The sequence below is a fragment of the Pelophylax lessonae genome (genome assembly GCF_965119305.1).
Source record: "Pelophylax lessonae genome assembly, chromosome: 6".
Taxonomy (NCBI): domain Eukaryota; kingdom Metazoa; phylum Chordata; class Amphibia; order Anura; family Ranidae; genus Pelophylax; species Pelophylax lessonae.
In genome coordinates this window covers 258,883,652-258,899,477 of record NC_138773.1, presented here as the reverse complement: position 1 = coordinate 258,899,477, position 15,826 = coordinate 258,883,652, and the positions used below count along the sequence as shown (strand labels likewise).

General features: G+C 43.7%; 1 protein-coding gene across 1 annotated transcript in view; it reads left to right on the top strand.

Annotated features, from left to right (window-relative positions):
• STK39 (serine/threonine kinase 39) overlaps positions 1–15,826 on the top strand; it is a 647,523-nt gene that overhangs the window by 132,537 nt on the left and 499,160 nt on the right. The window contains exons 5-7 of the mRNA XM_082260316.1: positions 3,281–3,336; positions 10,417–10,526; positions 11,082–11,183. Of these exons, the coding sequence (XP_082116442.1) occupies positions 3,281–3,336; positions 10,417–10,526; positions 11,082–11,183 (268 nt within the window). The remainder of the gene's footprint in view (positions 1–3,280; positions 3,337–10,416; positions 10,527–11,081; positions 11,184–15,826) is intronic.

Here is a 15,826-nt window from a genome sequence, read left to right as displayed (position 1 = left end):
CGTTGATCAGAAGTATCCCTTTCTCCCGCAGCCTGGGAGAAACATCTGTCACAGAAAAGCTTCCTCTCCGGGACACTAGCGCCACAGCCCCTGCAACCTGCTTTGTCAGGTCTCCGTGCGTGGCTGGCTGAAGTGGACGCTTTACGATGATGGGAGCCCGAACGGGACTTTCCTGTAGAGTGCCGGTGGCGAGAGCTCGAACGCCTTTCACTTCTTTGAGAAGAGTGCCTAGTCTCTGAACGAGGAGGGCTGTAAACAAGAGAAACAAAGAAAAAACAGACAGGAAGCTAGGAACACTTGAGTTCCTACCCCCACCCCCTATAACCCACAACCCCACCAAGAAGCCCCAAATACCTGTTAGGGGCGGGCTGACCACCGGAGGGCAAAGTAGCTTCCATTCTGATGCTGACCTACAAGAATGAGCCGGACAGCAATGTCAGAAAAACCAGCAAAAGTGGGGGGGGGCGCTCCCAAACTGGGGCCAGTACTCACCAGGAACCAAAGGTTAGCAGGCAGAGCGGCAGCGCACAGCAAAACGTCCAAAAAGGAACGATTTTTGTATATGGAATACCCAGTATCAGCAGTGTGTAAAAACACAACACTGCTGACAGCTCTGGGGTTTAAATATGGCGCCTGGTGACGTCATCAGCGATCGCCACCGACGCCAGCTTACTGCGCATGCGCCGTGCTTACACTGCGCATGCGCGAGAACCAAGCCTCGTTCCCGAGGCGCCGCACATGCGCAGTAGCGTCCCGCACCGGAGGCCGGTCAGGAAGTGAATCGCTGACCGGCCCCGGACCACTAGCCACCAGGGAAGGCAGGAGAAAACCAGGTAAGACATAAAGGCACTAGCATGAGCAATAATATAAACAAAATAGCTGCCATGGAGGACTTTGTACTCACGAACCGCAGATCACCAGGGATGGATGCACACACTGGACTTATCTCATTCTTAGGGTACCGCGGCCACCCGCAGCAGCTGGGCTTTTTGGCCAAGGCTGCATACATCTTCGCCCCTACTCCATACCCCGCAGCAGCTGGGGCTTATTGGAGAGCTCCATACCCGACTGGTAGAGCCATCCATCACCCGGAATCCATCTTCAGGTAGGATATCAGGTAATCCTTTGGAGGACAAAAAAAGAACACGTGTGCTGAACAGGAGCAAAGATTTATGGGAGTGAGGTCCTATGGGTAGGTTTGGAGGCGGGGCCAAACCCAATACGTATGCTGCCATGGAGTCTGTCAGGAAATTCGATTTTCTGATTTTTTTTTATTGGATGTGTTTCATAGCAGAAAGTAAAAAATACTGTTTTTGTTTTTTTTCAAAATTGTCGGTCTTTTTTTGTTTATCACGCAAAAAATAAAAACCGTGGAGGTGATCAAATACCAGTAATAGAAAGCTCTATTTGTGGGAAAAAAAGTAGGGAGGGGGCAGGAGTGGCCGGCTCAGGCTCTCAGCTACTCGCTAGAAGACTGAGCCGGGTTCCTGGTGAGGCATGTGGTCGGATCCTGACTCCATTGTTGCAATCTTGCCCAAGCCTGGACTGACTCTGTGACATCAGCCAACAACAGGCTTCAGCCTGCTGTCTGCTGAAAACGGGTCACAGGAGTGCAGAACGAACTGGACTCCTGTGATCCAGCTTTGGCTGTACTTCTCTTTTATTTAGGCGGAGAGCATGACATCACTGCCACACTTCTTTACCTTGTTCTATCAGAGAGCACTTTGCATCCATTGAGAAAATGCAGAGTGGTTTCTGAATGGTGCCTGTGCTGAGCAGGCGACCTCCTGTGTTCACAATGCAGCAGGGTAGCTGCTTGGCTCAGGGTCTGGAAACTTCTGGAGATCACTGTAGTAGCAGTATCTACTACAGTGATATACACCTTCTAGAGGGATCCCAAAGGTATGGTATATACATAAATACATTGGTCCAAGCTATGGAAAAATATCCATTCCTGGAATTCTTTTAAAGTGCAACTCCACTTATGTTGGGAAAAAAACATTCCCCTCTGGGTGATCTCTTTACATTATAAGGATTGTAACAAACTTTGTTGCAGATTCCAACCTTTTGTAAGGCCTCTTTCACAAATGCGGACCGTTCAGATCTGCCTGTCAGTTTTTCAGGCGGATCTGAACGGTACCCCCCATGCATTCCTATGGGGCATCGGATGTCAGCGGAGACATCCGATCCGATCCTGTCTGTCAAATCCGGACGGTTGGAAAGCCTATTTACTATTCCTCTGGCGGATCGGATTGGGTGGGATCAGAGGAGAACAAACAGGCGGTCTGTTCTCATCCGATTCTCCCATAGAGAACAGCAGGGACCTGACAGCTCCGTCTCCACACACAGAGTGGAGACGGAGCTGCCATCCGCCTGCTCAGCGGGGGATTGGCGGATCGATCCCCTGCTGAGAAAAACGGAGTCCGCTGACGGAGCGGACAGTGTGAAAGGGGCCTTATTCTGTAGACATCCCTGTTTGTTCCTCTGTGCCTCTGTGCTGAGTGGGTCTAATGGGAGTGGTTTCATAATTAACTGTCAGCTGTGGAAGCTGCAGGGCATTAATGAGGAAATTTGCTGGGCCTGCATCCCTTTAGACGTGTTTCTATTGGGATATTTCACCCAAAATGACAATTTTGTTGCAGGGGATGCCAGAAATCAGACTTGTATCTTAGGCAGACTTCTGGGAAAATTGGTGAGACAATCACACAAGCAGGAAATTCTGTTTCTCGGGTGTGGTCAGTATACATTCTGTGTACAGAACACCTCCAGGTAGCCATATTGCATTGCATTTTCAGAAAATTACAACAGCTGCAGATTGAAAAGGAAAGGTCATTTTTAATAACATTCATCAATTCTAATATGATTTGAATATTTTTTGAGTACGCTATATTGTTATTTTCTTTATTTGCTATTTTTTCCCCAATGAAAGTGCAGTTATTCTTTAAACTACTTCATTTTTGCCCTGAGAGTTATATCTTCAGAAAAACCAGAAGGTAGTGGACACGGCTCTTGTAAACTCCATTAATAAAAGCAGTGTATTGGGCTTATTTTATGCGTTTATGATTGACCTGCTGTGAATCATGGCAAAGTAATATTATGATGCAGACCAAAGACAAACTCATTTCTTAATCTTATTTCCTCTGTGAGTCAGAAAACTGGGTTTTAAAGATATTGAAACAATGAGTTTTTCTGTCAATGCAATTAAGTAGGAGCAAACTTGGTCTATAAGAAAGAAGTGTTCTTGTGCAAAATGATAATTCTTTTTATTCTTTCCTCTCAGGGATTTAAAGGCTGGTAATATCCTGTTGGGAGAAGATGGATCGGTACAGATAGCAGGTAATTTAATGCTATCCAATGCTATCCAGGAAACACTACATTTGTGCAAAAGTCAGAACATTCATTGTGTTTACCTTTTACCTACAGGTAAGCCTATATTAAAGCTTACCTGTAGGTAAAATGAATATCTCTTGCACCATGTAGGAGATATTCTCACAAGATGCAGCCGGTGACGTCACTGCCGCATGTGCTCTGAAGGCCTGGCTGGACCGTTAGAGCGCCATGCTGGAACCGATGGCCTTTCTGTGCATGCGCAGGAATGATGTAATTGCGGCTCCGGCCACTCATACTGGAACCTGCAAACCCAGAAGGAGATTGGGAGAAGATAGAAGCCCTGTCAGCGGTGACAGCGCACCACTAGAGGGCTTGTTCTAAGAGAAGTATATCATAATGTGCTAGTATGTGATGCATACTAGCACATTATGCAAATGCCTTACTGGGGACATTTTTTTTTTTCCATTGCCTCTTTAAAACCTGAAATGTGGGCTAAGGAAACATAGTCTAAATGCAGGAAGTATGTGTAGTCTTACTTGAATTTTGGTGTAAGTTGCGTATTTTCCTCAAATCGGTGCATAAATCCTGAAGGAAACAACTGCTGCATGTTGCCTCTGTGCAGGGGTTTCCTGTAAAGTAGAATTCTACCTATAGCCTGACTAAAAGCCTGACTAGTCTTAAAAGTACTTCCCCCTCCTCACACCTATATTAACTAATCAGTGTAAAAAAAAGATGTACTGTACATACTAAGGGTCCTTTCACATGGGCGGTCCGTATGTCCGTTTATCATCCCATCCGTTTGCAGATGATAAACGGACATAATGTATGTCTATGGGATTGCGTGTCAGTTTAAAAAATAAAAAAAAGTGCCTGAGCGGATGAAAAAACGGACCGTGCCGTGTGAAAGGACCCTTACTTATTTTCAGTCTGCTCCTGTCCAGTCCCTTGATCACCTGAATCAGTGTGCTGCGACTGCATGGGAATGGAGGGAGTGCCCAACAATTCCTGGGAAAGCTAAGAGTGATGGTGTCAGCTTCTCCCCTGCAGCTGCCACTAACTGACACAGGGTAGCCAGATCACCCGACCAAATTAAAAATCGGCTGAAAACAGGTAAAAATATACAACTTTTTTTACACAGGTTACTTAGCAAAGGAGTTAAGAAGGGGGAGGGGACATTTTTAAGACTAGTTAGTCTTTAGCTGGAATTCTACTTTAAGACCGATCACTGCTGCTATCTACCTTGTTTGGGGTGAATGGTCTTGTACCCACCCTCCCGTAGTTTTCTGTAGGCAACCTATGTAGGTGGTGGACCTGCTGGGTTCCTCTAACTGCTCTGGTCTCCCAGACAACGCCATGTACAGAACTGGGGTACCTCCAAAAACAAGGAGAAAAAAGACAGAGGCTCCGGGAGAGTTCCCTATGTTTTAGTAGTTTGACAGATAATTGGACGAAATATATGATGGGAAGGTAAATTGCAACGGTGTACTCACATCTATGAGATGGCTGAGCTTCCTAAAGGGGGATCAGACAACCTAGCGTGAAAGCCTGCAGGGAATATGCCCCTGCACAGAGTAAGGTTGCTCTCAATGCTTGGTGGGGTGACACCACTTTCTTTTGGCCCACATAAATGGTGTTTGACAACCATGCTTGGATAGGAAAACCAAAATCCCTAAATAAGTTTGGTGTCCATTGATACATTGATATGTTTTAAAGCAGAATTAAACCAAAAAACTAATATATAATATATAGCAGCATGGGATGGCTGAATTTGTTCTACGTTTTTTAGTCTTTTTATTTTCACATACTTTCTGTCTTAAGATGTCTCCATGTCACCTTCGGACAGAAGCATTGTCAGTGTGGAGAGTGGGTAGTGTTAGATACACTAGCAGATGTAGACAAATTAAAGTCAAACTTCAGCCAACACTGTTTAAGCAGTTACAGCAGCAGTTTTTTTTTTTGGGGGGGGGGGGGGTCGGGTATTGTCCATAAATAGATAAAAACTGACAATTGTAAGCATCCCTGCCATTGGTAAATGGTTTGTCTCAATCCTCTGATTGACACTTTTGCTGCACAGCTTGATCTGTCAAAGGAAGTGGAAAAATGATCAGACTCATTGGCCAAATCACCAGGCGAAAAAAAAAGCCTAAAAGAGGAAAGCTAATGCAGCTGCCACATCTAAGAATGGGTAAGCTGCAATATAATACATTTTTATTTCTGGTTTCAATACCACTTTAAGGTTTGAATTTTAGCTTTGAATGGTAGTTCCTTTTCTAAAGAGCATTTCCTTGAATAAAGGTTACAGTATATCTTTATAGAGCCCCCCCCCCCCCACACACACACTCACTGATGCCTTAGTTGTGCACCCCCACTGCTCCTTTTTTTAAATAGATTTTTTTATTGGGATCTGGCAGTCTGCAGATAACATAGTATGAGGTTAACATTAAAAATGGTCAACCCTGAGGTGTACATGTGGAACACATATAAATAAACAAGCATGCACTGTAACCCCCCCCTCCCCTCACTGCTTCATTCATCTGCGGGTAAGTCAAGTCTAATCCCATGTAATCTTTGTAATGGACAGTGTCACAGTTAAAGAAGAACTTTGGGTAAAAAAAAGTTTTCTCCCATGCAGTGGGGCTGTACTTGCATTGCTCGTTTTTGTCTAGGGGATTTCAAAGCGGAGATATACTTACCTAATCCGCTGATCTTTCAAGCTCACGATCGGTTGCTGGCACTCCTGCCCCCCCTGCACGCTAGCTGTCCTGTAAATAGGCTTTTCCTGACATCATGATGCCCATAGACCGGTTCTGGACATGAGGATGGCAGGAACAGTCCACTGCTGGATGAGGGGAGCGCAGTTTTCTGGAGGATCCAAGGATCAGGTAAGTATAGCCTTTCAATGCATCCCCTAGACAAAACAAGGAGTTAACCCATGGAGTTCAGGCACAGCCCCACTGCACGGGAGAATTTTTTATTTTTTCCTGGAGTTATACCTTAAAGCTTACAATGGATTAGTGACCTTCCTCAAACCCCAGTGCTTAGGTCTGGTAATTGCCCCCTAGGCCTTAACTCTGCATTCCATTACTAAAGCCTTCACCCCTCAGAGAGAGGGGAGTTACAAACATTCATTGCACTTTTTTCCGGATATCCCCTCTACCCAGGGCTGCTGTTAGAAATCGCGGGGCCCCGAACAGACTACCTGGCAGGGCCCCCCCCCCCCAAGAAAATATTAAAGATATATTTAGCTAAAATTACAACAAAATCACTATTATCAGACACAAATATAACATAACTCGCATAATTCCTGCTAAATCTAAAAAAAAACTATGTTAAATAAAAAAGAAGATGAGAAAAATATACAGGCTGGGCAGTTGGAGCTCAGTGATCAGAGAGACAGAGAGAGAGAAACAAAGTTACAATTTACAAATAAACTCCTGAGCAGAGATAAGTGCTGGAAGGGGGGGCCCACATAGGAGGGGGGGATTAGTGAGGGACAACTGTTTCTTTCTCAACAGATAAAAGCTGATAGCAGGGAGAGGGACAGATCAGATTCAGGTGCTAGAGGAATATTTCTGTATTTGTTGTCCATCACTAATCCCCCCCTCTGTGTGGGCCCCCCTGTGTGCTTTGGGCCCCCTACAAGAGGGCTGGTTGTCCCCCCCTATCAGCGGCCCTGCCTCTACCCAATCTAAGTTTCATCAGACCTTTTTTCCAGCCATTAGGCTAATTTCTTATCTGCCCCCCCGGTTTTATTTTGATTATTTAGAATACAGCAACATAGTCCTGTTGTTTAAGGGACCTTTTCTCTTTTCCCGTGTTACAATACCTGATACCTGATACTTGGTACCTTCAGAATGTCTAACCACCATCTCTCGACTATTTAGAATGAAACTTCTGTATCTTTTATTCTTGTTGGACACTAGATTGCATTGTCTGTAGTATGGTTTTTGTTATATCTGGAAAATCTAATAAAGATTATTTGAAACTCTGCATCCTGGGAAGTGGTGGAGGATCCTTCCAAGTGGTGGAGGATCACAGGAAATGCACATCAGGGGGTGAAGGGGGGACTTTATCATAGGAAAAGTGATTGTCTTTAAAAAAACTTAAAGCTTTAGTATACTCAGACCTTTTTTTTCTCAATTTCAATTTAAAGCCTGTAATAAGTAATTGTTAATCAAATAGCCTGTAAAGCATATGATAAAAAATCATGCTTACATCTATTATTGATCCCGTTCTGCTGCGTTTTTGTTCATTTTTACCGCCGCCATCCTTACTGTTGTTTCCCTGTTCTTCTCTGTGATGCATTTCTGCCCTCAGTGTTCGGTCTCGTAAGAAATCCCGCGCATGCGCACTAGCCGAAGTTTCTCCTCGCATCTTTGGCTCTCTCCACTATCACTCCCCTGTGGTTGCAAGTAACATGGGGTAGTGGAGGAATGCCTGAATGGGGACGGACGGAGTCTCGCGAGAGTACGGGGCTGACGTCTAGTAAAGGAAATGACGCAGCCCCGATGTGAGACCCTGCATTATTCCGGCAGCAGCAATAACTTGCCGGAAAATCTGGATGAACGGAGCATGCGCGGGTGACGTCATTAGAAATTACATGCAAAATATCTAAGCAACGGAAAAAGTGAGTGGCAAAGGAGAAAGGTAAAAATATTATATGCCCACATATGATTTTAAATATGTAAAGTACTATGAATGAGTATACTACCTCTTTAAACAGCAGATTAGATTATACCGAGCCGCTGCTCTGAGTGTCCATTCACACACAGAGCCGCAGTTAAGCCCCCCCCCCCCTCCTCTCTCTCCTCAGTGGCTCACTGGCTGTGATTGGCTCCTTCTGCTGTCTCGGCCAATGAGGAGTGAGAGTCCCCAAAGAGCCAAGACTCTCGTGCACATCGCTGAGGCTCGGGTAATTATTAGGGTGGGCCGCTGCACAGAGAAGGTTTTTTACCTTTGTGTATGGAATGCATGAAGGTAAAAAAACCTTGAGCCTTTAGAAACACTTTCAAATTTCACATGTTCATACCAAGTACTATTCAGACAATGAAGACACTGGTGAGGGACAATTAGTAAATGGAGCAGTCGGCAGGCATTGTCTCCAGTGTCAATCTAAATGAAAATATTCATGTTTGATGGAAGTAAATCTTTCATTTCCTTAGACATTGAATATATTCTTTTTTTAATCCAAGGTTGTTAGAGTGGAAGAGCACAAGCATTAATAGCTATAATAAATATGATTTACAAGAACTGACAGAAAATAGGAGTAATTGAAACTAGAATTAGGTTTTGTGCTTTCTTGAATTAAAGTGCAATGGATAGAAGGGGAGGTTGTCTAGAAATAAATTCCTTAGGACTTTATTGAGGAATACTTATTAGGAGACCCTAAGTCATTTCATTCCTTGGAGAAGTTTGAGCTAGAATGTACAGGACAGGAGAAAAATGATATAATAAGCATAACGGACAAACGTGTTCTTTCAGTATATTACTGATTTATATAATTAGGAAATCGGAAACTGAGGAGGGATGTGTCGTTTATTTCAATTTAAACATGAATTGGCCTCAGGGTTCCACAGGTTCTTAGATTACTGGCTAGGCTAAGACAGATCATAGAAAAATATTTCAGAACATTAAATGTGTCCTTTTCCCCTGTAATAATGTTATATTGGTTTTACACTCCTCTCCATCTGACCTTGGCCTGCCCCTGTTGCCTATTGTTTGGCATGATGAGTCATTGAAGTTACATATTGTGGTTCATGGTCATGCCCAAACTCCTACTACAAGATAATACCCATGAGCATCTATGGGAGTAGTTAGCTGCAAGGAGAAACAGCCCAGGGAAATTCAGTCATTTCATCAGCAGGAAAATTTCCCCCGCTTATAAAACTCCCACACTCCCATAGATCAACATTTTTTTACATTTTTGTTCTTACATTTTTTTAACTGCTGCACTGCATCATGGTACTTAAAGCGGAACTTTACCCAAAAGGGGAAGTTCCACTTGTTTGCCTCATCCACCAACATCCCCCCCCCCTCCACCCTCCGCATCTGTAACAATTTTTTTTTCTGGGGGGGTAGTAGTGGGTACCTGATTTCGACCTTTTTGCGGGACCATTTATAAAGCGTGGTGTGGCTTGCGCATTTGTGCGGTGTGAAGCCGGCTGCTAGGAACCCACAGCCCAGTGGAGGAAAGCGCTGGACCCCTAGACAGGGAAGTGTCCATATATTAAAAGTCAGCAGCTACAGTATTTGTCATTTTTGGGGGGAAACTGAAGCTCTTCTTTAACAATAGTGGGGTACGTAATTAAACCATTATTTGCATTTTTATTTACTTCAACATGTTTTTCCTGGGATTCCCAAATCTTTTTTGGTGACTCCAAAGATATTAGGTTCCCAATAAAACATAGTAGAATATCAAAAAGTAAAGTTTGGGGAGCTCAAAGGTAAAATATGGGACCGTGTTTCACGCATCTGAGCATTAAAATTTTATGTTGGAATGATTATTTCCTTTGTTGTAACTGTGGATGTCAGTGCACCCAAAGTAGCTGTCAAGTACTGCAAATTGCTGATATTTATAAGTAAATCATTGCAGGGTGGAGACCCTCCTAAGGTATAGGGCAGTGGTCCTCAACTCCGGTCCTCAGGGCCCACTAACAGTCCAGATTTTAAGTATTACCTTGGGGAGATGCAGACTAGGGTACTGCGATCACTGAGCAGCAAATTATATCACCTGTGATTTATTTCAGTTATCTTGCAAACCTGGCCTGTTAGTGGGCCCTGAGGGCCAGGGTTTGAGGACCACTGGTCTAGGGCAGTGATGGCGAACCTTGGAACCCCAGATGTTTTGGAACTACATTTCCCATGATGCTCATGCACTCTACATTGTAGTTGAGCATCATGGGAAATGTAGTTCCAAAACATCTGGGGTGCCAAGGTGTGCCATCACTGTTCTAGGGTCCTGGACGGGTCACCATCAATCCAGACATTGAACTATTTTATTGGAAATTACCATCATATTTTGTTGTTGTTAAACAACAATTTATAGAGTGCACTCATTTATTTTATCATGTTTTTCTTAATTTGCAGATTTTGGTGTCAGTTCATTTTTAGCAACAGGTGGTGATGTCACCAGGAATAAAGTAAGAAAAACTTTTGTTGGCACCCCCTGCTGGATGGCCCCAGAAGTAATGGAACAGGTAGGCATGGGTTTGGTTTTATAGTACTAGTGTGCTCATGCAACTGTGTTGCTAAATTAAAAAGAGTTAAAATTAGCCGGTTCAGTGTGTGGAAACACAACATGCTGTGTAGTGTAGGGGCTAGGGAACCAAACTGTGACATGTGTTGGAAGCAGAAGATCCTTCGGCAGCAGTAGCTCTTCAAGACAGCAGAGATCAATGGGACGAGTGAGTATTAACTCTTCTTTACAGGCAACCAGTTTTTAAAACTTTTTGTCTAGCAACAGGGTCACTTTAGGGCAGGGATCCTCAAACTACGGCCCTCCAGCTGTTGCGGAACTACACATCCCAAGAGGCATTGTAAAACTCTAACGTTCACAGACATGACTACGCATGATGGGAATTGTAGTTCCTAAACAACTGGAGGGTCATAGATTGAAGACCCCTGCTTTAAGGGAATACTGGTAGTTATTTGCAATAAATATTGTCTCTAGCTATGCCTACCTAATTTGCTTTGATGATATTTATCCATGAATGTCTTAAAATAATAAGAAAATGTAATCAATGACCCTTTAGGTTCGAGGATATGACTTTAAAGCTGATATATGGAGTTTTGGAATAACAGCAATTGAACTAGCTACGGGTGCAGCTCCCTATCACAAGTACCCTCCAATGAAGGTAAGCGCAAACTTTGAAGTATGGGTGTCCAGGACATTGATCTTCTGAACCATACTTTCAGTATATTCAATCCACGCGCAGATGTCCTACAACACATCACACTATCTGCTTCCCTAAACTAGTCTGCAGTAACCAAGATCTGTAGTAGCAGAGCTAAATTTTCATGACACATAATATTTTTGCGTGATTTTTAAAAAATGTACAGCAGTCTTCCCCACCATGACAAACATGTGACCTACTGATGACAATATATTTCTGACCCATAAGGTCTCAAGATTTCATAGGTGATTGGTGGTGGAAACACCTAAGCAAAGAGGGAAACCAGTTGGAAGAGAAAATCGCATGCCTTGTTTTGCTTACAAATTGCTAATACCTCAATGTCTACCGAGAGCTGGAAATATCATTTTATAACTGGGCATTGAAGCAAAGTAAAGATTGAACTGTATTTATAGTAACCACACCATCTTCAGCCTGTACTGCAAAAGTTAAATGTGGAATCTAGTTACTACAGACCTTTTTTATCACCAAAAATCAGCCCTGCTTTAAGGCTTCAGTGATTAAAGTGCTGAGGCTGAAATGTCTCTATTGTGCCATGGCAAATAATGGTGTTCACATTTTCCTTTTAAACTGTACTGACAAAAAACGGAAGTCTAAAGTTTACAGGGCAACAGTTATCTAACACATTGTGATAATTTAGTCCCATACTATATGCCTTGCACAGCAACCTAAGGGCTACAAATGGGAGTTGCAAGAAGGCTCTTCCTAATGCGAGTCTGACAGCTGGCGGGTGGTTCCACCGTATCTGAAAAGTTGTGCTGAGCCAAATGGGTACCCACACCTTCATTGATCAGGTGTAGCCTCATTTTGTGCCAAAACATTGCAGGTATGATCAAAGACGTCTATGGATACTGCCAATAGAATGTTCAGAGAACAGAAACCAGTAGTTGTTAAATACCTTAGTGTTAAACCCAAACTCAAGTGCAGTGCTCATAAAACAAAACTAATATTAGTCCAGTATGTGTTTTTATAGTAGACTGTTCATGCTAAGTATTGGTTTACACCAGTGCAGCTTTAAAATTGAGCTACTTCAGTGCGATTTTATAGCAGCAGATCAGTGCGATTTCATAGCAGCAGATAAGTGCGATTTCATAGTAGCAGATCAGTGCGATTTGAATCAGGGATTTCAATGCTGCTTGCAACTTAATTTAACAGAAGTCAATGCAATTCACAATGAAATTAAAGAAAAGTAATGCAGGAACCTTTTTCAAGGTCGCTGTGACTTGAACAGTTCCATCGCCAAAAATAGGGTGCAACTTGCCATGCGATTTTTAACTGTCAAATCACATGACAAATTGCATTGGTGTGAATGAGGGCTGACAAAGGAATGCATTGTAAAAGAAATCATCTTCATATATAAAAAATTCCTTCAGGTGAAAAAATCAATACACTTGGTGCTCCCACACCAGAGGCTTACCAGAGCCAGAGTCAGAGGCTTGCCAGAGTCAGAGGCTTACCAGAGCCAGAGTCAGAGGCTTACCGGAACGGCATTAGAGAAGACATATATTGCTTAAAAGTGATTGGCTCATATCCTGGAAATATGATGTTGCCAATTCACCCCACCATATATAGGAAATTAGAATGGAAAAATGAGAAAGCTCTACACTGTATAAAATCAGTGGTATTTAATAATTAATAATAATAATTTATAAAATAACAGTGCTACTCACATTTATAAAAACATAGACAGTGTTGTACAAATCAAACTCCCCAGGGAATACGCAAGTTGGTTCTTGCTTTCGTAATATGTGATGTCATCACAAACTTTGGCTCTGCCCTACGTGTTCAAACCCCTGAAAACGTCATTTTTGACAAAACACATAGGACGGAGCCCATGCTCGTAACGACATCACGTATTACGAAATCCAGAACCAATCTGCGTATTCCTCTGGGGAGTTTGATTTTCATATATGTGAGTAGCATTGTTGTTTTTATAAATATGTATTACTATGGATTTTACTCTATGTAGGGTGTTCTCATTTTTCCACACACATTCTTCTGGGTGGCTGCCAGTATATATGGTGGAGCAGGGCTAGACAAACCCCAGGCGCCAGGCTGCATTGGAGACTAGAGTTACCGGCCTGGTGCCTGGGCTACACTACGGCAGGCGTCCTCTCCCCATGCCAGACATCCCAAGTCTCTCGTGAGGTGCGGGAGACGCCCGCATGCGGGCTGCGGCTCCCTGACACCTGCAAGTGCCGTGCAATATCCTGTCTCCGGGCAGTCCCCAGTCAGAACTGAGACGATGCTTCCTGTATAGTTCCGGCTTCGTCCCGTCACAGGCAGAGTGATATCAAATGCACTTTGCCTGTGAGAGGAGAGATACAGGAAGCATCAGCTCTGCATGCTTCCTCCAGCGCAGTTTCTCACACTCCATTAATGTCTCTGAGAGGAGCCAGCAGTACCCGTCCGCAGTAACCACTAGCAGTACCAGCCAGCAGTACCCGCCAGTGTACCCACCAGCAGTACCCACCAGCAGTACCAGCCAGCAGTAATCACCAACAGTGACCATCAGCAGTACCCACCAGCAGTACCCGCTAGCAGTAACCGCCAGCAGTAACCACCAGTAGTAAGTCACACGTGCTAGGGGGGCAAACAGCCCCCAGCACATAATTGTAAATATCCCAGCATGTGCTGTGTTTCTGACTCCTACCACCATGACCACTTTGAATCACTGAAGTGGTCATGGTGGTTAGAGTGTTCCTTTAATATCTCTCAGAAGAAGCAGACCTATATATAATGATTGAATTTCATTTGATCATTCCCTAGTTGTGTTAAATTGGTGGGGGGGGGGTGGGGGGTGGGGGGGGGGGGGCAAGTGCAACCTCCCTGAAATTCGTTTTTGCAGGTTGGGATGTCTGCCATGCGGCCCCTGCCCACGGGTGTGTGGAATAAGATGCCATGCCCGCTGGTAATTAAGGCCGCGGCTTTACGGCCTGCTGGAGTGAGACACTTACATTGGGGAACTGGCGCCCTCTTGTGGTGGCTGGGACTACAACAAGTTGTCACTGACGGCGCTGAGGGTTTCCCCTGCCTGCTTTTGGGGCAGCTGGTTGAGACGGCGTCAGATCCATTTACAACCTCACAAAGATGGAAACAGTTTTTCATTATTTATTTATTTTTTTTCATGAAAACTCATTTTTTATTATTTTTCATTCTCTCCATCATGCCACACAGTCGAAGGCCCTTTTTACACGGGCTGTCGGATCAGGTCTGCCTGTCAGTTTTCAGGTGGACCTGATCGGACCCTTCAGTCTCCATTTAACCACCCTGAGATGGCCTGGACTCCAAACAGTGGGAATGCCGCAAATACTAAGCAGCCCTTCACAGCTGCAGCAGCCGATCCATAATCAGTTGAGGGGCAGCAAGTCCGGGATTCTCAAGCCATGCCTGCCATATAGAGAAGGATTTGCGATGAGCATTTCTGTGTCGGTAGGTCAGTTTTTCCCCTATCAATATAGAATTAGGCTGATCTACCCAGTGTAGACGTGGGGAGACATCCAAAAACAATCGATTGTGAGCCAATCTATTTTAAACAGTATAGGACTTCTCATTTGAAGGTTCATACTGTTTCGGTAAGCCTCTGACCGTGGCACTGGTGTGGGAGCACTGAGTGAGTTGTTTTTGTCCCCTGGAGGAGTTTTTTCCACTATATGAAGAGTATTTCTTTTATAATTCACGGTGGAGCTCCTATGATAGCATGGACATTCTTTACCGTGTGATTTGAGCCCGTTCGTTTTGTATGGATTAAAATTGCACCGCAAAGGTATCAGCGAGTACTTGACCAAAAGTATTGGTACTCGTACTCGCCGGTAAAAAACTGGTATCGGTGCATCCCTATATTTGATATTACCATTTTGTATCGAATGGTGTGTGCTAGCTATTAGTTTAGGGATTTTACCATTTAGTGATTTTTTTATTTTATTTTAAAGTGAAAACCCTACTGTTTTGGCTTTGTTTCTAAAGTTCTCCCTGCCCCAGCAGAAAACATATTTCTCATTATTAGGCTGCAGCTAAAGACATTTCAGTTGTTATATATATTCAACAATGTTCATGTTCCTAATGATTGCAGCAATGTAATTATGACAAAGCAGGGGCCGTGTCAGACCGGTACAGAAACACAGGATATATATATATATATATATATATATATTACACACACACACAGTAATATCTTGGTTTGCGAGTAACCTGGTTTACAAGCGTTTTGAAAGACGAGCAACATTTTTTTTTTAATTTTGCACTGATATGGAGTGCTGTCTTGATATGCGAGCAGTATTAGACTCACAATGTTAAAGTGGTTTAGCAATGCTAAAGTGGTTTAGTACAGTATAAGCATGCTATCCCCTCTGTTACATAACATTATGTGTCCCTGTGTCTGTACTGTGTCTCCCGGCACTCATGTGACTTCTCATCTCTCTGCTCTCCCTGGCTTGTGGGGCCGAGCACTCCCGCTGACGTCATCCGGGGAGGAGAGAAACAGAGAGCCGAGAAGTCACGTGAGCGCCAGGAGACATTCTGATACAGTAGAAATCAGCATCATATACAGTACAGACACAGGACACATAATGTTTTTTAACAGAGGG